At 44.5% G+C, this 26648-nt stretch overlaps 1 protein-coding gene across 2 annotated transcripts in view; it reads left to right on the forward strand.

Moving 5' to 3' along the window:
- The window catches only part of DMXL1 (Dmx like 1), a 157304-nt gene that overhangs the window by 59712 nt on the left and 70944 nt on the right, over positions 1–26648 (forward strand). For both annotated transcript variants that reach the window (XM_024194440.3, XM_024194441.3), the window contains exons 16-21: positions 564–680; positions 4988–5215; positions 7128–8828; positions 9916–10026; positions 12825–12994; positions 17368–17465. In XM_024194440.3, coding sequence (XP_024050208.2) covers positions 564–680; positions 4988–5215; positions 7128–8828; positions 9916–10026; positions 12825–12994; positions 17368–17465 — 2425 coding nt within the window. The remainder of the gene's footprint in view (positions 1–563; positions 681–4987; positions 5216–7127; positions 8829–9915; positions 10027–12824; positions 12995–17367; positions 17466–26648) is intronic.

Genomic DNA, 26648 nt, shown 5'->3' on the forward strand with positions numbered 1-26648 from the left:
TGCTGGCTTTAGTAACAGCATAAGTGAATTGTAAACTAGATGTAAATAATTTGTATAAATTTTAATCTGCCATTCTTTTCTGGTGCCTCAGAAATCAGTGACTGTTCCTACATTTAACACTTCTTCATCCATAATATTTGATTAAAAACTGAGCCTACAGTTATATAGTTCACAATGCTTTCAACCTGAAAAATGGAAATATAATGCTGCTCATTAGCAGTTCGTATGCTACAGTATAAAATAAAAGCTGTTGCCTAGATTTAAGATTTTAAACATAGCTGGTGGTGGTCTTCCCTTGAATTTGTTTTATTGTATCAGTGATAGTATTTTCATTTAACTTTTCAATAACAGGTTCAGAGGGGGAACAAAAACAAAACCCCAACCAAATAAACAAAAGAAACATTTTCTGTGTAAGATGATGACTACTTGGAATCTATATACTCTTTTAATTGTAAAGGCACTAGTGCCTATAGTTATATAGTGGGAGAGGGAAAAAAGTTAGTAGCTAACTGTTGCTACACTAGATGTTGCACTAAAAACTTTGTTACTTTAAATTTCAACAGGAAACCTGCAAAATGGATTCTCTGAAAAATTTTACTTAATGGTAATTGAATATACTCAAAACCGCTCATTATTACACATGTGGAACTTACACTTGAAGTCTGTTCCAGTTTCAGTGGGTAAGTCCTTTTGTTATGATGTAAAAATATTGTTAAACATCAATTATTTGTAACTGTCTGATACTCCTCCTATTTTTAACTGTATTTACTGTTTAGATATTTAAGAAGCTACTGTCTAAAAAGCAATCAGCAATTGCTACACCGAAGGCTACTTTTGGGTTTCCATCACAACTTGTTCTTTCTTGCTCAGTAGTCTCTCATTTTCTTTTTGCCCTAGAGCTTTTTATGCTTAGTCTTAGCCCAAACTGTGTTTATTTTTTGTTAGTAGTTGAGAAAAACTGTGTAGTTGACCCCACAGTCAGACTTGGGCAATAACAAAGGTGGTGGCGCAGCAAAGGCAAGATTTCTTCAAGCTGTTTTCTGACAATGTAGTTTTGATACTGTCACAGCCCTTGTATGTAGGAAAGGGAAACCAATCTTCAAACCACAACAGCCCTGCCTGGTAAAGGGGAAGCTGGATGCACTCCCTTCCAGCAGGGTTGGTAAGTGTCTCATTTCTAATCCTCCTTCACTTTCCAAACTCATACCTTGGCTGTGACTCCTTCCTGCTTTTCCAGGTTAATTCTGTCCTAGTTTCTACTTTCTATTGATTCATGCACTTATTTCCTTAAAAAGAAGAAAAAAAATAAAGAACATCATTCATGCAACTTTAAAGTTACAAATTCTAAAATGTTCATAGTAAACTAGCGCCATTTTGCATATATATATTACATGTTACGATATGCATTTAACACTCTATCTGAAAATACATGTAGAGTTAACTTATTGTGAGAACTAATGTTCACATGTCCTCTTTGACAGATTTAATTTTTTTTGGATCAGTATAGTTTCATTGCTTTATATTATACAGGGTTTGAAGCTTGCAGTTCCAACCACTTCAGAAATTAGAGAGGGACTTGACATGTAGAACTTGTTGCTTGTCCAGTAAGGGTTGATCCATCCCTACTCTGCAAATCCATTTTGTTAAGTTAATTTGTTGCGTTAAATTCTGCTTTTAAGGGATCGTTAAGATTTTTACTTGCAGGACACATAGAATTTTTTAATCAAATGTAATCATAGAGTTTAGGTCCAGAAAGGGCCATCAGCTCTAGTATGATCTCCTGTATATTATAGGCCACCAAAATCACACAGCACCTTCACGCTAAACTCAACAACTGAAATTTAGATCAAAATATTACACCCCACAGGAGACTAGACTGTTATGTTCCGGAGGCAGAGAATAGGGGAGGGACTGAGGTGTTTGAGGCCTCCGCAATGGCAAGGAAATTATTAGAAACTTTCTTATGATTTCCAACCTGAATTTCTTCATGGCCACTTTGATACACATTTGTTCTTGTGACAACATTGTCCTTAAGGTTGACTGCAGTGCACCTTTAAGTGGGGGAGGAGGAGAGACGTGCGTTGTCCAACTTGCCGGAGGAAAGGAAATTGCGCTTTAGGGGTGAACGGGGGAGAGAGGCTCAGAAGCTGCTGCAAAAGGGTAGTAGGTCAGCATGGTGATGCTGACTCATCCCCACAGGGACCAGAATGGCTGTGGAATTGAAAAGGAGCAAGGCCGGTGGGAGAAGACCCCTTTTCCCATGCCAGGCAGAGCAGCACCCTTCCTCCTTGTGGAGGTAGCAAAATACCAGGTTTGGTCAGGACCTGCTGTGGGCATCATGCTAGTCACACTCCTTTCTAAGGGGACTGGGAAGGAATTTTTCCTCACCACCAGATTGGCTAAGGTGGAGTGCCTTCCCCACAGTGGGTTCAGGGAGGGCTTTGTTATTGTGAGTAGAGAAGGAAGTTAAGCTATGATGTTGCAACTCATGTAAGTGTGAGGCAGATGTCCAGTGCAAGTACTCCACAGGGGAGGTATGCAGTGACCAGATAAATGGTTTGGTAAAGGGCTTAAAAAGGAGGTGTTTGTTAAAGGAGTGGAATGAGGGCGTTTGGGTTCCTATGAGTGGTACAGCAGGGAGCCAACCATCCTTTCTTATTGCGTGAGTTAATCCTCGTTTGGAGATGGAGGGAATGGTAAGGTCCCAGCAATGGATTGGCTGGGGGACCTGGATTAAAAAAAGGGGGGGTGGCAAAAGTCCCCCCGGGTAGATACTGAACACGGAGTTACCTGCACTGTATATTTTAATTTGACGGGGTAGTCCCAGACATCTAATAATAAAAATTGCAGCCTGATTAAAACCATATGTCCGTCCTGTCTTCCTTTCAGTATAGCAAGACAGTAAATAGCTCTTCACCCTTCCCCCTCCCCCAAGGTATTTATCCAGAACAGTCATATTATCCTTGCTAGGCTAAACCAACCACACGCTTCCAGTTTCCCCTCATAAGATAGGCTCTCAATTCCCCTGATCATCCTCAGTAACTCTCCTCAGTAACTCTCCTCTGCTTCTGTTCCAGTTTGAATTTATCTTCCTTGAACATGGGTGACCAGAATTTAACACAGTATTCCAAATGAGGTCTTACCCCATTGCCTTTTTCAGAGGCATTAGTACTTCTCTCTCTACTGGAAATGCCTTGCCTGGTACAGGCTAGGATCACATTTGCCTTTTTCATGTCTGCATTATGTTGGTGACGCATAGTCATCCTGTGATCTACCAATGCACCCAGATCTCTCTCCTCAGTTGTTTCCAACTGATAAGCCCCCAGGTTGCAGCAGAAATTCTTACTCTTAGACCCTCAATGCAGGGGCTTGCACTTTGTACTATTGAATTTAATCCCATTTCTATCACTCCAGTCTTCAAGATCATCCGGATCTTCCTATACAATATTCTGATCTTCCTCAATATTGATGATGCCTCCCAACTTTGTATCGTGAGCATATTTCATTAGCACTCATGCTCTTTGTGCTAAGGTCATTAATAAAAGTGTTGAATAAGATTGGTCCCAAGGCTGATCTTTGAGGAACTGCACTAGTAACCTCCCTGCAGCCAGATAGTTCGCCTTTCAGAACAATCCATTGCCTTTTCCCCTTTATCGAGTTCCTTGTCCACCTTACAAATCTTATACTAATCCCCATTTTTTCTAATTTAATAATCATTTTTCATGTGATACTTTGGCTTTGCTTTGCTGACATCCAAATATATAAGATTTACTGCATTTCCCTTATCTAAAATTTAAAAAGTCAGTTATTTTCTCAAAGAAGGAAATCAGGTTAGTCTGGCATGATCTACCTTTGGTAAACCCATGTTGCATTACATCCCCTGTACCTCCATGAATTTAATTATTCTTTCCTTCATAATTTGTTCTAAGCCCTGCATAATACTGAGATCAGGCTCACAGAACTGTATCACTTTTTTCTCTTTCTTAAATATAGGTAAGACATTAGCTATTGTCCAGTCATATGCTATTGCCTTCGAATGCAAGGATTTTTAAGAAGTCTACCTATTGGACTAGCAATCTCATATGCCAGTTCTTTCAGTATTCTTGGGTGGAAATTATCTAGTCCTCACAGTTTGAGTGCATTAAACTTTTGTTTTTCTTGCACCTCTAATGTGGCAATTTCCATTTCTGTACACTTGTTTCCACCAGTCATTCTGCCTTTATGCACATGTTCAATATTATCATTTTTGAAAGATGGGGGAAAAGTATTCACTCAGTTTTTGGGCCATACCTAGATTATTTTTAATATCCTTCCCGTTGGCACTGCATAGCGGCTTAATCTCATCCTTGCTTATTCTTTTTATTTATATAGCTACCAAATTCTTTCCTCTTATTTTTTTTTAATTTTCTTGGCAAGAGCTTATTCAGCTTGACTTTTAGCAATTCTCTTTATTCCTGTATTTTCTATCCTCCAAGATATAGCTTTCTTTGCAAATCAATCCCTTTTTCCTTTCCCTATATGTTCTCTGCTTATTCCTAATAATCTTTCTGAAGTGGTTATTCATCCAGCCATGTCTCTTCCTACAATTTTCCCCCCTTGCTTGGGGTGCAAATTGCAAATAGTTTTTGTATGGTTGATTTGAAGAAATTCCAAGCCTGCTCCACATTTAAGTCCTTGAGCTGTTAAGTCCAGTTGACTTCTTCAACTAATTCCCTTAATTTTCCAAAGACTTCCCTTTTGAAGTAAAATACCAGAGTTGGTGACCTGTTTTTGGTTACCTGCCATTACATTTAAACTGAATCAACTCATGATCACTCAATCGAAGATTATGTCCTACAACCAGCTCTTTTATGATGTCCTCACTTCTTACCAAAACCAAGTTTAAAATTGTATCCCCTCTTGTTGGTTCAGTGACAGCTGTGTTTTTCATAAAACAATTGTCATATGTTACGATAACTGTCACTTAACATTGCAAACTTTTTTTTAGATGAAAAAATAGACTCAAATATAGCTGAAGCAGTGTCACATCATGAAGAGCTATATTCTTCCTCTCCGGATCCAGAGAAGATCCAGTCTCCCTTCACGCAGAAATATCAGGCCTGTAGAGCAAACCTTCAAAGTACCAGTCGTCTGACTCTCTCTTCGGAAATGGTTTATAGTCAAGAGTTGAATTTACCAGAAGGAGTGGAAATAATAAGTGTTAAACCATCAGCAGGTCTGTAATTTTAAAAGAAATAACTAGTAAATATCTTGGTATACTGTATTCTATGAGTTTCCTGGGTTATTAGAATTAAAACAACAACAAATTAACAAATACCTAGTGAACTCAAGAATACGTGGAATCCAGATTTGAAAGGAATACTAAAATACATTGTCCTTTAAAATTTTGGTTTTTACTCCTGGGGCCCAAATGCTGCAGCAGAGCTCCTGCCAAAGCTAGTCAGTGAAAAATGTTGCTCTAGACCAAGGATTTCTGTAAGTAAAAGGCAATATGCAGTCCTGCGTAGTGAAATGTGGTTTGTTGGGGAAATTGACTTTATATTAAAAAATAATGTTAAGTCCATCAACATGCGTCTCCTATGAAGACTACTTAGGGTATTCAGACCCTTTATTGGGAGCATGTGTTTTGAGCTAGTGTGATGGGGCAAGGCCAGATGCCTGCAGTAAAGTAGTGAGGAACAGGTATGTTAGCCCCAGGCTAAAAAAATCCCTGGTACCATGGTAACCAAATGGCAGTTGCTCCAGGTTAATCAAGACACCTGGGGCCAATTAAGATCCTTCTAGAAGATAGTGAAGATAGCTAGATTGATTGGGACACCTGAAGCCAATCAAGGACTGGCTGGAACTAGTTAAAAGTTAGTCAGTGTGGTGTGGGTGTCAGGAGCTATAGGAGGGAGCTGTGCTCTTGGAGGAACAAAGTAGTACGAATCCATATCCGGTGCAAGGAAGGAGACCCTGAGGTAATTGTGAAGAAGATATTGAGTGGGGGCTGCTGTGGGGAAGTAGCCCAGGGAATTGTACATGTCCTATTTCCAAAAAGTCACCTTCCATAGCTGCTAATTTTAGGGTCCCTGGGCTGGAGCCCGGAGTAGAGGGCGGGCCCGGGCTCCCCCCTCCCCTCCCTGATTAATCACTGATACTGGGAGACAACAGAGACTGTGCGAGGAAGGGTTGTTTCTCCTCACCTCCCTTGCTGGCTTACGATGAAAATGGCTCAGTAGATGTGACCCTTCTCTCTAGAGAGAGAAGGGCTATGTGGAGGGTCACAGTGAGCCTCTGAGGTTAGCAAAATCCATCAGGAAACGCAGGACCCACGGAGTCAAGGACAGAACTTTGTCACACTAGCTAGCATATAGTACCTGGATTGCAGTGTGAAGTGCACACACTTCATAATTGTGTGACTTCACATACGTGGATTATGAAAATACACCAGCATGAAAGCTCCAGCTATGTTCAAAGATTCAGCAACTGCAGCGTGTCTGAGCTTCTCTGGTGGCCATTGGGGAAGGGGGGTATGGATCCATGTATATACATGGACAGAGAAATCCATTTTTAATTAAAGGTCTATAAATCCATGTCATGACTTGTCACTAGTGCACAATTTATTTTGGAGCTTATAATTCAAATGATCCATATTTTGTGTCATCAGGTTCCAACACTGATTATCCGTGTTGTCGATATTAAAATTTGCTTTTATTGCTTAACATATTTGGAGCCACAAGTTACTGTTTATATAATGCTTCTTTCCATTCATATTGGGCATAGAGGTTTTTAAAATTTCAGAGAAGTGAAATAATTTTAAACATTTAACTGGGCCAGTTTCCATTGATTGAATGCCCCCCCCCCCCCCCCCCCCCCAAAGTGTCGCTGTAGAACTGTGTTCAACTTGTTCCTTTCACCCCTTCTCTCTCTGAATCCTTGTAATCATTATTCTGTGTCAGTAAAATAGGCACTAGATACTTTGTAGGATGAACCAAAACCAAACTGTATTAACTTTAAGAAAATTGAGTGAATTTAGTTTGGCCCTTGTATTTAAAAAAAAAAAAAAAAAAAATACATATGGTTACTTATTATTTGACCCTGATGTGAAACTTGCTGTGTTTGTTTTTGTTCTGTTTCAATTTTAGGACACCTGAGTTCCTCCTCCGTATATCCAGTTTGTCATGCCCCTTATCTACTGGCAACTTCTTGCTCAGATGGAAAAGTTAGGTTCTGGAGATGCAGAGTGACTCCTGAGGCAGTGGTTTCTTCTACGCCAGAATATACTATAAATAGTAATGTTACGTATATATGGGAAGAATGGCCACTACTTGTTGAGGATGGACTTCTTAGTAGTAGTACTGTGAATGTTCCAGGCAGGCCAGTAGAAGTTAGTTGTGCACATACAAATAGATTAGCTGTAGCATACAAGCAGATGACATCTAAAAATAGTCGATGTTCTCAAGATTTCATGATGCATGTTAGTATTTTTGAATGTGAATCTACAGGAGGATCATGTTGGATTCTGGAACAGACTCTTCATTTAGATGAAATAAGCATAATGTTGGACTCTGCCATTAGTATTGACAGTAATTTAATGGCATACAATAAACAAGAAGTTTATTTATCTAATAATGAGAGGATTTTGCCCAGCACAAAGCACTTGGTTCACTTAGACTGGATGTCTAAGGAAGATGGATCACATATCCTAACAGTAGGAATTGGATCAAAGCTTTATATGTTTGGCCAGCTGGTTGGGAACATGCATGACCAAAGTAGTAAGGAGATGTCTGCATTGCCACTGTGGGAAAATACAAAAGTTACATCCCTTTGTAGGTTTGTACTGCTACGGTGCGTGGACTTAGTTTCTTCAGTAGAAGGATCACCTCCTTTGCCAGTTTCTTTATCTTGGGTGCGTGATGGCATCCTTGTAGTTGGGATGGATTGTGAAATGCATGTTTATTCTCAGTGGCAATCCCCTTCAAAACAAGAGTCAGTTACGAGTGATTCTTACAGTGGAAGCACACCATCTATCACTAGCTTAATGAAACAAAGCCAGTCGGCTGGTTCTGGCCTGCACCCACCAAAGCGAACCTTAACCAGATCCATGACAAGTCTTGCACAGAAACTTAGTGGAAAGAGAACTGCATTTGATCTGTCTGTGGAAATGGAAGATTCTGGTCTTTTTGAAGCAGCTCATGTATTATGTCCAACTTTACCTCAGTACCACCCTTTCCAGCTTCTTGAGCTTATGGACCTTGGTAAAGTACGTAGAGCAAAAGCCATCCTGTCTCATTTGGTGAAATGTATTGCTGGGGAAGTTGTTGCTATAAATGAATCTGAACCTAATCATGATCGGCGACTTAGATCTCTCACAATTAGTGCTAGTGGAAGCACTGCAAGAGACCCCAAGACATTCAACAAAACTGAGAATACAGACTATACAGAAATAGACTCTGTTCCACCACTTCCTTTGTATGCATTGCTTGCTGCAGATGATGACTGCTCACATTTTTGTTTAGAGAAATCCAACAATCAAAATAACTTAAATAAACAAAATGGTTTACCCGATGAAAATTATGAAGATCTTTTTCAAAACTCCAGCCTAAATACAGATGATCTTACCGTGTTTGAAGCAGATGAAGATAATACAAAGCCAAAGGTCATTGATCTTTCTCAGTACAGCCCAACTTACTTTGGACCAGAGCATGCCCAAGTTCTTTCTCGTCACTTGATGCATTCTAGCTTACCAGGTCTCACCAGGATGGAGCAAATGTCATTGATGGCCTTGGCAGATACAATTGCTACTACCAGTACTGCTATTGGAGAAAGCAGAGACAGAAACCAGGGTAAGCTATATATTTTAAGTGATAGGCAATACTCTTGTAATTCACAAGCCTTTTTGTAAGGATTTTTATTGTCTTGCCAATGTCTTTCCAGATAAGTGTATTAAATATTCAGTTGTACTAGTATGATGTACTATTGAACAAGATTTTACCATCTGCTGTTTAGGTAAACAGTCCTTTTTTTAAAATTGCAAACTTCTTCATAACACTTTTATTACAGAAATTAAGTTATGAACTTCAGAAGTATTTTCATTTGTTATTGTTGACTGATATAATCATGAACCATGTGTGTTCACTGTGAGGGGCCCAAGACTGAGACTTCCTTTGCCCTTGGTCAGAAATAACCCAAACGTGACCTTCCAAGCATGCTGGGAGAAGGGGGGGGAAATTAACAGGCTTTTTGGGAAGGTTTGAGGGTATGTTCCTGGGACACTGAGGTTACTTTGCAGCTTTGATGTAATGACTAGCTGAATTAATTCATTATTTGTATGGGTGTTTTTTGTGGGTTAGGTGGGGATGAGATGGGGGTTGGTTTACTGTTGGATGGCTATAATTAGATTATAAATCCAGTTGTTAGGATCCAAAGAGCTTTTTGTGTGGTTGCTATTGTTTAAATCTAAAGAAACAATCAGAAGTGTTTCTTCCTGAGAATTTAACTCTCACCGTCCTATGAATGCACTTTCCTTTATCAACCAAGTTTTTTCCCTTTATCCAACATAATAGTTGTATAATACTTTGATACAATAAGCAGCATATTGTTTTTAGTTACTGATTGAAAGAATAGGGAAAGTATGATTTTTCTTAGAGTTCTAGATTACTCTGCAAAGCATAACTTGCTCAGGGCATGCATCCTTTTTTGCCACTTGTCCACCCTGAGATTGCCTTTGTTTCTTTGTCACTAGTGTCTTAGTTTGGGGTTTAAGAGTTGACTAAATCACTGAATTCATGAGCTCTTTTTTAAATGTGATGTCATAGATAGTGGTCTAGCAAAGAGAAATCAGAGAGCTATTTATAGTCATTTTCCATTTTTTCAAGTTTCTTTCATATGTATTTTCTTTTCGTGAAAATATGACTCAATTTTTATTTATAGGTGGAGAAACGCTTGATGAATGTGGCTTAAAATTCCTTCTGGCTGTTCAGCTGCACACATTTCTGACAACCTCACTTCCTCCTGTCCATCGAGCCCAGCTACTTCACCAAGGTAACTCTACAGATTGGGGTTTTTTTTTTTTTGACAGTGTTCACGTGATTTCACAATTTAAATGATTTTTATCTATTAGATGTATGCATGCAGACTTGAAATACATACTGCAATTCTCTCATACTACAATTCTGCAAGTCCTAACAGCCCATTTGCCTTGCAAGCCCTGTGCATGCTCATGCTGAAGAGTAACATAGCTGTTTGTTGTGTGCATGCTTCTTGATTAATCTCTTTGGGGTAAAGATATCCTTTTATGAATTTCTGTTATAAAATACTGGAAAGAGCTTTGTTTAGAAATGAGTAATATGACAAGACATTATTTGAACATTGTATAGAACAGTTCATTTTAGTGCTTATTTTATTTTAGCATGAGAGACTCACAGCATAGGATAAGAATTTTCAGAAAACATTAGTGACGTAGGAGCTGAAGTGCCTAAGTCACTTTTGAAAATGGGATTTAGGCTTTTTAAGTCACTTTTGGTGCTTCTGGAAAGTTTTACCCATAATCAAGTTAGATTATTTCCATGCTTCCAGCAAACTTCTGCTGAGGAGCAGTGCTGCTAGAATAAATCACCAAACTTGAACTGATTTTATTTTTAATTGGTGATTATAGCAATCCTTTTCAGCAACTACTTTCAGTTCTATGATAGTCTTTACATATGTTTAATTGCAATTTCTCTTGGATAAAATAATATATAGCCTTCACAATTTCAGTATTTCTTTTGGTGTGTTTAATTTGTTATCAAGTTAAAACAAAAGGACAAACTAGTACTTTCATATGCATTGTAGCATCTGACACTATTACGGTCTGAACAGTAACGTACAGTATAAAATGCGCTTCAAACAAACAGAATTTTTTACAGAATTGACGTAATCAGATATTTATAGTATTTATCTAACTCAGGACTGTCATTGGTGCTACCTACTTGAAAATTGCTACTTCGCAAGGCCGTTCGGTGCTGAACTTCTTTAAAAAAACCAAAACCAAAAACGTTTGGCTTTGTACTTTAAAGTAAAATATTCCTGTCAGCGTTAAAGAGGCAAGACATATTTGCTAAGGACTGGCCAAATGCAAAGGCTCTCTCTTTTTTTTTTTTTTTTAAATGTCTTCAACAGCCTTGGTTTAGGTTCTACTTCTTGATGAGCTCTGTAAAGCAAACCAAGATTGGATGTAATTTCTGTTTTTCAGTAATGTTTGGGTTAGTGAGTTATTCATGTGTAAACTTCCTAATTGAGCACAGCTCAAAGCTGAATACAGATATGGCTGATCCAGTAGCTTAACATGCTGAAGATTACCTGTAACTTAAAAATAACAATACTGATTTTTTCTAAATGTGATGTAAGTTTGTAGGTCCTGATGATACTTAAAAGAAAATAAGCAAATTCAGAAGTAAACTTGCACAGTAGATTATCATGAAGGTTGAAATGCAGCAAGGTAGTTTTAGAAAGTGTATGCTGAATTGACTGTACAGGCACAAAATAAGATCATAACTCACTCACTTTGTTCAAACCACACCAGAACAGAAGACTTAAAGGAGTACTATGTCAGTGGTTCTCAACCAGGAGTCCGGGGCCCTCTAGGGGGCCACGAGCAGGTTTCAGGGCATCCGCCAAGCAGGACCGGTGTTAGACTTGCTGAGGCCCAGGGCAGAAACCAATGTCCCACTGCATGGGGCTGAAGTCTGGGGCCCTGAGCAACTTAGCTTTCAGTGAAGCCCTGTGGCATGGGGTCCTGGCAATTGCCCTGCTTGCTGTCCCTTAATGCAGGCCCTGGCTTTTATATGCAGAAAACCAGTTATTGTGGCACAGGTGGGCCGTGGAGTTTTTATAGCATGTTTGGGGGGCCTCAGAAAGAAAAAAGTTGAGAGCCCCATACTATTCCATACTAAATTTCACTGATGGGTCTGTTTGGTATGCTTCTGTCTTAAAATAAAAATGACAGTGTATTTCATGAAAGTTAAAGGGCATTTAGGTCATTTCATCAAGCCAAATGCTTTAATGATGAAAATATTTGCTTGATGCTGCGTAAAACTTTAAAAAAACCCAACTATGAACATATTGTAGCTACAGTCCTTTTTATCTGTAAAATGCTCAATTAGGACAGAATTTTCCATGTTTCCTTTTTGCTTTGGGTAAATAATACTCGGTGCCAAAAGATTACAAAAGCTTGTTTCCTGAAAACCGTTTCCAAATTTGACTTCTTATTTTGGAAGTTGATGAAGTGCTGAGATGATGATTTTTTCAGGAGAAATAAACTCCCAGAATGTTTACAATTTAGACATTAAAACTTGGCATGATTAAAAAAAAAAAAGAGGAAGGGGGGGGAGAAACTTTTCATTGAACATGTCAGTATTGTTAATTTTTTCCTTGGAATTTAGCATTTAATCAAAATTAAGCTAAATGTTCTGAACTTTTTGGTAAATTTCACTTAATTAAATATGCAAAATTTCATATAGGTATGACATTGCCACTAGCTATCTTTAAGGGCATTTCTCTGCAGATATTTGTGTTTAGTAGTTATTTATATTTTGGGCATTACATCTATTGTCCGTGAACTAGAAATGGCCAGTTTATAAGTGAATAATAAACAGGTTGTCCATTTGTAAGACAGTACTTAACTTTCACATATGTGTAACCTAGGAATGCAAGGCCTGCAGTTGTTTTAATGCCTACCAAGTTTCTGGTCTTGTACTTTCACAGTTAAAAATCAAAGAAAAAACCTTCTGAACTTGCAGTTTGTTTTTCAGGTTTTGTTGTCACTGAACGAGTACTCTTTTCTTTTGTGGATTATTGCATAGGCTTGTCTACTCGTCACTTTGCCTGGGCATTTCATTCAGTAGCAGAAGAAGAACTACTGAACATGCTTCCTGCTGTGCAGAAAGGGGATCCGACCTGGTCAGAACTCAGAGCTATGGGTGTAGGATGGTGGGTTCGGAATATCCATAGTTTGCGCAGATGCATAGAAAAGGTAAATATAGTTTACTGAAAACAAATTAGCTTACAGCATGTTACCAGTTATTCATATATCCTAGAATAATTATGCTACCCAGTTTCCTTATATGAAAATGGTTGAAGTACACTAGCGTCCTGTTAACTCCTGTTCAGTTACAGGGATGCTATGATTAGAGGGCCTTAAGGGTCAAGAATTTAACAGCAGTGGGATGGAGAAGAATTGTCAGTGCTTCCTGAAGGATGTGAATTTCTTTTACCATAGGGAGGGCATGGGGCGGTTGGCTTCATTTCTTGTCACTTTACTGATTTTAAGTGTTGAATTTCACTGCATTTTGTGAAAGAGGTAGTTCTAGTTATAAACTTGACAAGAAATTATAAATGAGGACAAGAAGTATGGGCTTAATCTGAAGCAAGGGAGATTTAGGTTAGATATTAGAAAAGCTTTCTAGCTATAAGGGCAGTTAAACTCTGCAATAGGCTTTCAAGGGAAGTAGTCTTTTGAGGTTTTTAAGAACAGGGTTGGACAAACACCTGTTAATGGTGTCTCGGTTTACTTGATTCTGTCTTAGTGCTGCGGGTTGGACTTGATGACTTCTCAAGGTCTCTTCCAGCACTACATTTCTATGATTCTGTAACTTTTAGGCTCATCTTCATCTTGTAGAAATATTTGTTTTTAATTCTTCACTGTGAGGGAGTATAAATGTCCTTTTAAACTCTGCAAAGTCTCATTATTGAACATTCAGTATTTGGAGTTAACCAGTCAAGTAATTTTTAGCACAAGAGCCTTGCTTGACTTTGGCACACACAATGACTGTTAGGAGATGGAGCCCAGTATGGAAGTGATTTCTCATTGTGGCAAATCCAGCACACAAAAAAGGCACTGTTAAGTTACTTTATATCTGCCATGAGAACATGTATTATTGAGGTACGAAGGCTCAACTTACACATTATTTATTATTTTAACAAATGGAGTGTAAATAAATCTACTTGTATGTTCAGTTATTTAGGAAACATGTTTTTTCTTTCACTTGCATGCCTGTGCATATTATATTCTTGTTTTTTTGTGAGTTTAACATCTATAGATAGTATGGTCAGGGCACCAAAGTGGTGCAGATATTTTTCTACAGTCTCTGCTTCCTGAGGACTGCAGGTGAAAAATACTAATGAAGTCAGAAGGTAAGTCTGCTATCAGTGAGAAGTCGGAAGCTCTGCAGGACACTGGAAGCTAGGGGCAGCATGGATATTATGGAACTGTCTAAGAGGAAAATTGATTTAGACCAGGGGTCTCAAACTCAAATGAACACGAGGGCCATATGAGGGCTAGTTCATTGGCCCGAGGGCCCCATCACTGACACCCCCTCCCTCGCTGCCCCCGGCCCTGCCCCCACTCCACCCCTTCCTTGCCCCCATTCCAACCCCTTCCCTGAAGTCCCCACCCCAACTCCGCCCCCTCCCTGCCCCCAGAGGGTCCATGAGGGGTGTGGCGGGGGCTCAGGGCAGGGAGTTGAGGTGCAGCAGGGGGTTGGGGTGCAGGCAGGGGGCTCAGGGTGCAGAAGGGGTGTGGGATGCAGCAGGGGGCTCAGGGCAGGGGGTTGTGGTGTGGGGTGCAGCAGGGGGCTCAGGGCAGGGAGTTGAGGTGTGGGGTGCAGCAGGGGGCTCAGGGCAGGGAGTTGAGGTGCAGGAGGGTGTGGGGTGCAGCAGGGGGCTCAGGGCACGGAGTTGGGGTGTAGGAGGGGTGTGGAATGCAGCAGGGGGCTCAGGGCAGGGGGTTGAGGTGTGGGGTGCAGCAGGGGGCTCAGGGCAGGAGTTTGGGATGCAGCAGGGGGTTGAGGTTCAGGCAGGGGGCTCAGGGCAGGGGATTGGGGTGCAGAGGGGGTGTGGGATGCAGCAGGGGGCTCAGGGCAGGGAGTTGGCGGGCAGGGTGCAGGAGGGCTTCGGGCTCCGGGGTGGCAGCGGTGCACACCGGGGCCAGGGCAGGCTGCCGGCCCCGCTCCTGCTCCGGGAAGTAGCTGGAACCATGTCCCTGCGGCCTCTGGGGGAGGGCGACGCAGGGCTCTGCATGCTGCTTGCCGCGCCTCCAGGTACCTCCCCCGAAGCTCCCATTGGCTGCGGTTCCCCGTTCCCGGCCAATGGGAGCTGTGGGGGGGCGGTGCCTGGAAGGACGGAGCCCTCTGCTTCTTCTCCCCCACCCCACCCCCGCTTCAGGGAGCGGCGCAGGGCTTGAGGGGGGCAATCCTGCGGCTGTAGTTTGCCCACCCCTGGCCTGGAGGTAGGCCGGGGGGGGGCGAGTGCAGGCCGCTTGGCGGGCCGCAGGAAATAGCCCCGCGGGCCGCGTGTTTGAGAACTCTGGTTTAGACCCTGGTATCACATTTCCTAACATTATGTGCCCATAATTTTCATAATGGCTCCTATACCTTGCAAGCTTTATATATCTGTGAAATGGTAAATATTGACACTTAGGTCTAAGCCTACTGTGCTTATTTAACATTGTTTACATTAACAGTAGTGTTTCACACCTGTTTCAGGCTGTCTGGAAATTGAGGCAGACAGCAGTGCATCAGTTTATATTTGGTTTACTATATGGCTAGATATGAGGCAAGATCCTCAGTTTGTATAGAATGTCATAGCTTCATTGGAGCTAATGGAGCTATGGTGATTTGCACCACATGAGGGTCTGGTCCTTGATTATTGCTTTAATGAAAGCTTAAATTCTGTCACACGAGATGTAGTCATCTAGGAAAATGACTGGCTTTTGTTGCACTATAATCCAGCTCAACTTGACCTGACTGATTTGCTTCAGCACACACTTGAACCCTTTCTACTGCCCTCAAATTTTAGTAAGTGAAACCATTTCCCTCAGAAGCCAATTGAAATTACTTGCATTTAATAGAAAAACTGGTAACTACAACTTTGCATGCATGTCCCCTCCCATCTTTTGAATGACGGTATCTAGTGACTCAGTTTAGCCTGCTTGATATAGGACAATCTGGTAACCAATATTGAGGGGATTCCGTTAAAATCTATGGAGACCAAACATTATAGTAATAAGGGAAGTTTTGGAGATGCAAACCTCTACTATACAACATGAGCCAAACTTTGAGAGCTTCTAAAATGGACCTTCACAAATCTGCATTTGTACAAGCATATTTTGTGGGACGACTATGACAGGTGTATTGGAAATTTGGCCCTCTATGATTTACTTGTCCTCACGGTGGACAAAATTGATGATTTTTAAAAAGGTGTTTTTTATTTAAATTGGATTTTTTAAATTTAAATTAAATGCAGATTTACTTTTAAAAAAATAAACCAATTTACATTTAAGTTTGAAATTGACAAGCTGTTAAGACCTGAACTTACCTTTTATTAAAAAAAAAGAAAAGGTAAATTAAAGACAAGAAATAATATTTAGTACATATTTTGCTACCAAGTTTTAAAAAAAGTCAGACCACTTAACTGGTGGAAGTCACTGGCTAAATACTTGAAGCTTGCCTTCCTCTTCTGATCTGCTCATAAAAACCAGGTATGAGAGGATGAGATCTATTGGTTTTAAAATCTTGAAGGATATAGTATCAGAAATCAGTTCAATTAACTAACTACAGATAATATTTCCTTTGCTTAATAAATCAGTTAGTGAAACGTGCAAAACATGTTTTAGTAAACTTTTTTTTAACGTATGCAGTACACTTATTTATTTAATAAAAAACTGTTACAATGCTGGTTTTGTGCATTTTAATTGAATTTACATTTTCATGCGAATAAACTTTGGATAAAAAAAATCGCCATCTGATAAAGAAGTAATGGATCATTCACCATTTTTCTGAAATACAAAATCCAAAAATTAAGAATCTGTCTAAATGTATATTAAATCATGTAATTGCTTAAGTGTGTGTGTGTGAAAGAGAGAGAGATGTATCTTCTGATTAGCAAAAGGAAGCACCACATTTAGCGTAAAGACTCTATTTAGTTGCTAAATCAAGGTTTCCTGTTTGCTAGTTTATGTTGGTTAAAATTAGTTAAATCATTATGATTTAAATCGGTCCATTCTGCTTTTCCTTTCCTGATGACTTAGAACTATTTCTCATATCTATCAGAGTTTCTGCCCAAATGTTCAGTGCAAAAGAGTTAATGTAGACTAAGTAAACAAATGTTTTTATTTATTTACATAACTGACTTTTATCATAAAAACCTGAAATCAATGTAACTTTGATTTGATGAGGAACTGGTTTTTGTTAATTGTAAGCAAAAAATATACCTAATTGATCTTTGCCATGTATATCAGAACTACTTAAAATGAATTTATTTAACAATGACTAAATCCAGTTTAGGGATAGTGCTTTCAGATTACTTTTAAATTTGTCACAAATTTAACAAAACCCCATATCTTCACAGGTAGCCAAAGCAGCTTTTCAACGAAACAACGATCCACTTGATGCAGCTATTTTTTACCTTGCAATGAAAAAGAAGGCTGTGATTTGGGGATTATACAGGTAGGAAACATACAAGAAAATAGTTATTTATAAATTCTAAGATTTGTAAATATTTGCTCTTAAGTACAATTCCATATTGTCCAGTCCATTTGATAAAAATAATTTGTTGTCTCTTCTATTCAAAAGCAGTAAAAAAGTTCCAAAAATTCCTTTTACTGATACATATACTACGGTAATCATAATGTGTTCTGAAGTCTGTATTCATTTTTGTTTTTGTTTTTTTGCCACACAAGTATTTTAGCCAAAAATGTTTTAATGCTCTTCAGTCTTTAAATCTCTGTATGTTTAAAAAGACTGCCTGGTTCATGTTCTTTCATTCCTATAATTCAGAATTCATTCTTTCTTTTAAAACTTCAATTTCAGCAGGATGTATTCATAATTCACACATTGTGGTATTTAAAAATGTGTGTTTGAGATTATTTTGATCTTAAAATACGTACAGGATATAAATTTAATCCAAAATATATTTTTAAAATTGTACATTCGGGGCCTTAAGAAGTGTGATGCAAATTCTAAAACTGTATTGCACATGTGCAGTGACTAATTTACATGTTAGATTACATATTAGTCAAGATTTCCAAAAGTGAATGTCTAAAGTTTAGAACCTGTAGCAGCCTCATCCACTACTACACAACTCTGAGTCATTCCAGAGCACTATTCTGAAAGTGTACTGAATTGAGACCAGGGGTCCTGAGGAAAAAATAGCATGTGATCATATAAATAAAGACTGTACCATAATGCTTATGCACAAGGGGACTGGATTGAAGTCACATGGCATCCTTAATTCGGTCACTTTCTAACGTTTGAGTGCTCAACTTTGCCATCTCGATGTTCTTTTAATGTAGGTTTTTGATGTAATATACTTTATTTTTAAGAACTGTCTTGGGACAAATGAACTTTTCCATGTTCATCATTATTCAAATTGATCAAACTGATTTAAATTGTCAGTAGCTTCCAGTATTGCCTGTCACTTTTTTAAAAATAGCAAATCTCTTAGGATGTTATCAAAACCATGAGACAAGAGCCTCTGTTTACCACTGGAAAGATTATTGCACTTGTTGTCACATGAGGAAACCAACAATAGAGGCTTTCAAGCAAATGACTGGTACTATGTGAGGATATTTTTGGTAAGTAGTATTGCAACAGAGCAGTAAGCTTCCAAAGCATGTTGTATTCTTCTTCGAGTGCTTGCTCATGTTGATTCCATTTTAGGTGTGCATGCGCCCATGTGCACGGCTGTTGGAGATTTTTGCCTTAGCGGTACCCATAGAGCCGGCTGTAGCGCCTTATACTGTGGCACGAGCGTGGCACTCTAGATCAGGTGCTGCCAGCCCATGCCCTCTCAGTTCCTTCTTACCACCCATGGTGATCACTTGGTGCGCCTCTCTTGCTTTTTAAGAGCTAGCGGTTTCTTCCATTGGACTTCATGCCTTTGGGCCTTTGTTCGATTGTAGTTAGTGTTAAGTAATTAAGTGCATATTTAGCTGATAGTTAAGGTCCCAGCAAGGACTTTGCCCCAAGCGGGGCATGCCCCGAGCTCCCGGGTTTAAGACCTGCTCGATCTGTGGCAGGCCACAACAGCTGCCTTAAATCCTTGGGGGAATCACACAACAAGGAGCATTACCGGATCTGTAAGAACTTTCAACCTCACACCCAGAAGGAGAGGGACATTGGCCTCAGGGCCCTCCTGATGGAGTCCGTTCTCCATCCGGCTTTCGAGCCCTCTACACAGGACACCGAGAACTTCGACTACCATGTGCAATGCACTGCCGGTGCCCACTCCTCTCAGCATCATTTGCCAGTGCCGAAGAAGAAGGCGAAGAAGTGCTCGCCGGCGCCGAGCAAGAAGGCCCCGGGGTCATCCGATAGAGGGACTGGGCCTGTCAGCCAGCCTTCTCCGGAGCAGCGTGAGCATGCCTCCGTGGCTGGGGCTCTTAGCCCTCTGAAAGCTCCGTCACTGACTCTGGTGAGTGGTATGGGACCCACCTCCCTGCCTGCACCATCGTCATCCCAAGCCCAGGTGCAGAGAGAGCGCAGGTCTCCACCTGCTCCTATGACATCTCCGGTGCCGCAGGATCATAGAATATCAGGGATGGAAGGGACCTCAGGAGGTCATCTAGTCCAACCCCCTGCTCAAAGCAGGGCCAATCTCCAGACACATACCCCAGTTCCCTAAATGGCCCCCTCAAGGATTGAACTCACAACCCTGGGTTTAGCAGGCCAATGCTCAAACCACTGAGCTATCCCTTCCCCCCCACGCTTAAGGCTCCCTGAGAGGGCAAGGCAGCTGTTAAGACCTCTCCGGGGGCAGGGGAGGGCCGTCTGTTGCCGGACAAGCAATCCCATGGCAAGTCGTAACCGCGCCGCCGGTTGCCCAAACTCTCCCCCTGGATGCCGAGACATTATTTCCCAGTGTGGGAACGACGCTCCCCATATTAAGACCAACGCCGCTTGCCCTCTTGCCGATCCGGGTCTAGACGTTGCTCCCTCTGACGTTACCGGTCTCTGCAGCACTGTTCCCCTGATGCCAATCTCCCCGGCACCAGAACCGTTCTCCCTGCTCAGCGCTTACCGGTAGCCACAGCCAGCAGGCAGACCCAGGCATTGACCGCTCCTCCCTGGTCGCCGGAGAGTGGTTCCTCTGCTGCGGAGGCCCAGTTCAGCCCATCGTCCCAGTCTCCGCGATGGGATTGGGCACCGGAAACTGCTCTACCATTCACGGCACTGCAGTGGCAGCAAGGCCAGTGGCCAACACAGTGGCTGTATTTGGGAGCATGGGGCGTTCCGTTGATGACCATGCCACCTTTGCAGCGCACTTCAGTGACTGCGTCAGAGCGAAAATCGATGACCCCACCGGCACCGGGTCAGGTACCGGAAGCTCACTCCGAGGTTGGGATGGAGGATCCAGTGGCTACCCCCAAACCTCCCTCTCCAGTGGCTGTCGAGCCCTCAGGGCCGCCTCCTCTTCCTTGGACGAGGTGGTCGCAGGACCTTCCAGAGCCAGCCTCCCAGATGACTTTAAACAACACCAAGCCCTTCTCAGGTGGATTGCCGAGAACTTGGGCTGGAAATGCAGGAGATGGCAGAGCAGGAGGACACCCTTTTCAATGTCCTCTCAGCCTCCACGCTCGTCCAGATTGCCCTACCTGTGTATGATGGGGTTCTCAAGATTGCTAAGGCTCTGTGGCAGACTCCTTCCTCTATCCCACTGTAGCGGGGTAGTCACCCGCTCCTGCCCTGAAAGGGCTTGAAGCCAGCCCTGGGAGAGGGCCGGGGCTGCGAGCTAAAGGCTCGCTGATTGGTGAAGCAGCCGCAGCTGGGCCACGCCCTAGTCAGACTGCAGCTGGCCCTATAAAAGCCCAGTGAAGCCAGGAGCTGAGAGGACTCTCTTAGCTCTTGAGGGAGAAGGGCCTGGCTGCCTGGGAGCTGAGAAAGAGTACCTAAAGTGGAGCAGGGCTGGGGGAAGGCTAGAGGAGCTGGGTGAGCTCATCCTGGAAACCCTCCAGGCTGCAGGCCTTGTTACAGGCCAGAAAGGGTACTGGGGTTGCAGAAGGGCAGCCCAAGGGTAGGCAGCAGGTCCCAACTCCCCCCTTGCCGGTGATGAGAGGCATTTACACTGCAGTCTGCCCCAGTGAACGGGGGCTAGATCGAGAATGGCAGTAGCCATAGTCTGAGGTGAGGTGGGGATAGAGGGTGGGGGTTCCCTGAGGAGGGGAGACCCAGATCTGTGGGGGTACTGCCAGGGGGCAGCACCCCGGCCTGAAAGGGGCACCAGGGTCCAGGAGGGACTCAGACCCAGCGGGAAGCGGGACACCAGCCTGCAGAGGGCGCTCCAGAGCTGGAAACGCTAATTCGTCTTCGAGTGCTTCCACAGTAGGTGTGCGTGCTCGCCACATGCACCGGTGCCAGAAGTTTTTCCCTCAGCAGTACCCGTAGGGGGGAATGCCGCTGCGACCCCTGGAGTGGCGCCGCTGTAGCACGCTATAAGGGGATCCACGCGCTCCCCCAACCCTCAGTTCCTTCTTGCCGCCAGTGAAGGTGCATCGGAACTACTCGCTCCAGCTTAGCTGCAGCTCTTCCCAACCTCGTTCGTTGATCAGTAGTACCTATATCAGTTAGTTTGTTAAAAGTTCTAGTTTAGTTAGTTAGAGTTGGGCCGGGGCATGCCCCGGGCCCCAGGGTTTAAATCGTGGGAGTCTTGTAGGCGCTTAATGCCCAGGAGTGACCCACACTCCGACTGCCTCCGCTGCCTGGGCGAAACCCACATTAGCAACTGCTGTAAAATCTGCAGGTCCTTCAAGCCCAGAACTAAGAAAGAAAGAGACATCCGACTTCGGGCCCTTCTCATGGAATCGGCACTGGCTCCGACCCCGGTGTGCCGAGCGGAGTCAGCACCGGGCACTTTATCTTGGGTGTGCAGCGACCCCCCAGCACCCTCCAGTGGCCGGCACCGCTCCCCGACGAGAAAGCACAGAAAGGCGTCGTCGGTGCAGAAGGCCCTTCCCTCCCCAACCCCCCGGGCTCTAGAGCTCCGACTCAAGTCGAGTGGAGCAGCCCGGTTGCGTCGACTCAGGCCTCTCTGGTTGAAGTCCACATGCCTTCGACACCGGAGGCCCTGCAGGCGGCCAAAGACATTATGTCCCTGCAGGTGCCTGGGGCACCGCCGGCACCCAGACCTCGGTCTAGAGGCAAGCCGCCGCTGGGCCCCCACCAGCCGATGCCGACTCGCCGCAGATCCCAGTCAGGGGACTGCTCTCAAGCTCGTTCGTTGCCCAGTGTCCAGTCAGGACACAGCCCTCAGCCTCCACTCTCATCGCTCTCCAGGCTGTCTGGTAAAGTGCCGTCGGAACGGAGCTCCAGCCACTGCTCCACGCCGAGTACAAGGTATCAGCAGGACAGGCACCGACGCCGCAGACGCTCCCGCTCTAGACAGAGCTACAGAAGCTGCTCTCGGCACGGACGCCGGTGCTGGTCGCGCTCCGACTTTCACGCATCGAGGCACCGAGCTCACGACTCCCGGCAGGGTTCACCAGTTCCTCGCCGTCATGGGTCCAGGCATCGAAGCGTCTCAACTAGCAGCAGCTCGATACGGCACCGTTCCTCGATGCCGGAGTCTAGGTACCGCGGCAGAAGCCGTGCTAGGTACTACCACTTGCACGGCAACGACAGGTCGTTGGCAACCCTGACCTCGTCCCGCACGCAGTGCCCTAGGCTTCAATCGGGTCAACCCGAACAGCTGGTGCCGCTGGTGCCACACCAGGGACAATGGCAGGGACCCCCATGGCAGAGCCAGTGGTGCCAGTGGACCCCCTGGCCCCCCGCGCACACCCAGCAAGGCCCTCGGTCGGTGGCAGGGGCATCGGAAGCACCCTCGGCCAAGCTATCCAGGCCACCAAGGGATGCCTCGCCGGGTCAAGGCTCCTCGGCACCGCAGGAGGAGTCCGATCTAGGAGTGGATCCCGTGGCACCGGCCGACGTGCAGACCCTGGTACTGTTCCCGTCCCCTGCACCAGAGGACAAGATCGCAGCCCCATCCCTCTCCGTACCACAGGAGGACTTCAGGGCCCATCAGGAGCTGCTAAAGCGAGTGGCGTCCAGTCTCCATCTCCAAGCTGAGGAGATGGAGGGACCCTCGGACTCGCTGTTCAATGTACTCTCGTCCTCGGCACCGGGCAGAGTGGCCCTCCCGCTCTACGAGGTGGTGGCCAACATCTCCAATGCCCTCTGGCAGACACCGACCTCGCTTGCCCCAATATCAAAAAGGGCAGAGCGCAAATACTTTGTGCCCACGAAGGGGCACGAATACCTCTATACCCACCTGGCGCCCAACTCCCTAGTGCAGTGGTTCCCAAACTGGGGTTCGTGAACCCCTGGGGCTTCACGAAATGTTACAGGGGGTTCTCAGGAAAAAATTCCCTAATGGCGGACAGAGCTGTCCCTAGGGACCCCGGACAGCACAGGGCCAGCAACCTGGAGCCCCTGGACTTCCAAGAGCTAAGCAGATCAAAGCAAGCATATCTATCATACTGAGGAGATTTAAACTTCAAGACTCCTTATAAGAAATGGAAAGGGAGATGGATATTTTCTGCTGTTTTTAAAATTAAATAGGCAGGTAGTATTGTTTTTAAAATTATTATGAAGAACAAGTTTAAGCTTTGTTGTAACGTGCGTTGTTTGCCTGGACTACTCAAGACCTGAATGCATATGTAGGAGGAACTCTTTCAGTTGGCTTCTTAAATACCTTCATGCTGTTTCAATTCTGATACTCCTTGATGAAACATAGGAGCCTTGTCTTATAATAGGCTTATTCAAAGTGATACAGGCTACGGAAGTGAGATCTTGGAAGAGTGTTGCCGTTTTCATAATGTAATAAAAATAATGTAATTATAAATAATAATTAATAATAGTGTGTAATAAGCATGTCATAAAAACAAATTTTATATTTCTAAGATCACTGCTTTTATAATTTATACTCAGGTAAAGGAGAAAATCCCTGGAAATATTCATTTTTAGGAGGGGGTTCGCAAGACTTGACATTTTAGTGAAAGGGGTTCGCAGGTTGTTAAAGTTTGGGAACCACTGCCCTACTGGTAGAGTCCCTAAACCACAGGGAAAGATAAGGCCAACCAGGACCCGCTCCCAAGAATAAAGACTGCAAAAGTCTGGACTCATTTGGCAGGAAGCTTTATTCATCTGCCAGCTTCCAGCTCAGAGTAGCCAACCACCAGGCCCTCCTCAGTTGTTATGAGTTGAACTTGTGGGGGTCACTGCGAAAATTTGAACCCTCCCTTCTGGAACGAGACAGGAAGGATTTTAAGGCGCTGGTGGATGAGGGCGCTGCCGCAGCAAAAACTGCTCTGCAGGCGGTGTCGGATGCGGCCGACACAGCAGCTCGGTCCATGGCCTCAGCCGTGTCCATGCGCAGGGCTTCATGGCTTCTGCTCTCCGGGCTCTCCGCGGAGGCGCAGTCCGCTATGTAGGATCTTCCCTTTGACGGCAAGGACCTGTTCGCGGAACAAACGGACGTGAGACTCTCCATGGTATGAAGGACTCGCGTACCATCCTACAAACCCTCGGGCTCTACGTTCCACCCAAAGAAAAGCCCAAGGCACAAGCCCCCGTCCCTGCGCCTCAGCCGAGATATGAACCCACCTACCAGAGGTCCAAGGCGCAGAAAAGGCGACCTCAGAGGCAGTCTCGCTCGGTTCCTCAGCCTGGCCCCTCCAAGGGCAAGCATCAGGGCAAGAGACGGTTTTGACTGGTTGCGGGAGGGTACCCGGGTGACCCCCGAGCGCACCCTCCCACCAATAAAGTTTGGTTTCAGCAACCGCCTGTCTGCATTCCTTCCGGAATGGTCCCGCGTAACATCGGACCAGTGGGTCCTCAACACCATTTCCCAGGGCTATACGCTACGGTTTGTCTCACCCCCACTCTCCCACCTCCCTCCCTCGGTCGGCAGGGGGGACCCATCGCACCTATCCCTGCTGCAGCAGGAGGTGGGTCGGCTCCTCAGCCTGGGAGCTGTGGAGGCGGTTCTGTGGGAATTGCGAGGGAAAGGGTTCTACTCCCACTACTTCCTGATCCCCAAGGCCAAAGGGGACCTCAACCAGTTCATGGCAAATTGCCGATTCCGCATGGTCTCTCTGGCATGTATCATACCCTCCCTGGACCCTGGCGATTGGTATGTGGCCCTGGATCTCCAGAACGCGTACTTCCATACACACATATTCGAGGGGCACAGACGCTTCTCCATTTTCTAGTGGGACAGGACCACTAGTAATTTACAGTCCTGCTCTTTGGCCTGTCTACTGCCCCCAGGGTGTTCACAAAGTGCATGGCGGTAGTGGCGGCCTACCTCAGACGCCAAGGGGTGCAAATATTTCCCTACCTCGACGACTGGCTCCCCAAGGGCACATCCCGGTCCCAGGTTCAGAGCCACGTGGACCTGCTGTTGGCCACATGCGCCAAAGTGGGCCTCCTAGTGAATGAGGCCAAGTCGACATTGATCCCAGTACAGTGCATAGAATTCATAGGCGCTCTACTGGATGCCTCCAAGGCAACAGCCTCGCTTCCCATGGACAGGTTCCAAACCCTGAAGGGGCTTATAGCCTTGGTCACGGAGTTCGCCATCGTGCAGCTTGTAGTACAGCTCTTCCAAAGCCAGCGTCATCTTGCGCCTGTTGAGTCAGTGCGTAGTGCGACGCGAACATATGGATGAACGACCAGGTGAAGGTCTCGTTGCAGGACATCCTGGACTATTAGCTGCATCTAAAGCTCCAGGGCTTGATGGTGAACTCCAGGCCCACCTCCATTGATACTGCTTGAGTCACCTAGAATGGAATTGCCATGAGCAAGCACTTGAAGAAGAAAAAACCTTTACCTACCTTTTGTAACTGTTCTTCGAGATGTGTTGCTCGTGTCCATTCCATTACCTGTCCTCCTGCCCCTCTGTCGGAGTTGTCGGCAAGAAGGAAATGAGAGGGTGTGGGCCAACAGCGCCTGATATACCGTGGCATGAGGGTGCTACAGCTGGCCCTATGGGTACCACTAAGGCAAACATCTCTGACGGCTGCGCACATGGGCATGCACACACCTAGAATGGAATGCATGTGAGCAACACATCTCGAAGAACAACAGTTACGAAAGGTAGGTAACTGTTTTATTTAGTGGTTGCCTTAACAACTGAAATATAACATTATCTTCAAGAAATTCTATTTCACTATTTCTTAAAAGCATGTCCTCATACAGCACTAGTATTTTCCTTTGAAAACTATTGTTGCTGATTTCCCAATTTTCATCAGAAGTGGATATATTCTCTGTGGAACTGGAAAATGAGGCACATCCTCTCAGTTCAGATAATGTCTTAAGAGTAAGTTTGTACTAGTCCAGGGGTCGGCAATGTTTGGCACGCGGCTCGCCAGGGTAAGCATCCTGGCGGGCCGGGCCAGTTTATTTACCTGCTGACGCAGCAGGTTCGGCCGATCGCGGCCCCCACTGGCCGCAGTTCGCCGTCCCGGGCCAATGGGGGCGGCAGGAAGCCGCGGCCAGCACATCCCGCGCCACTTCCCGCCGCCCCCATTGGCCCAGGACGGCAAACCGCAGCGAGCGCGGGGGCCGCGATCGGCCGAACCTGCCGCGTCAGCAGGTAAATAAACTGGCCCGGCCCGCCAGGGTGCTTACCCT

This window comes from Terrapene carolina, unplaced genomic scaffold (genome assembly GCF_002925995.2).
Source record: "Terrapene carolina triunguis isolate 2854851 unplaced genomic scaffold, T_m_triunguis-2.0 Scaffold69, whole genome shotgun sequence".
Lineage (NCBI taxonomy): Eukaryota > Metazoa > Chordata > Testudines > Emydidae > Terrapene > Terrapene triunguis.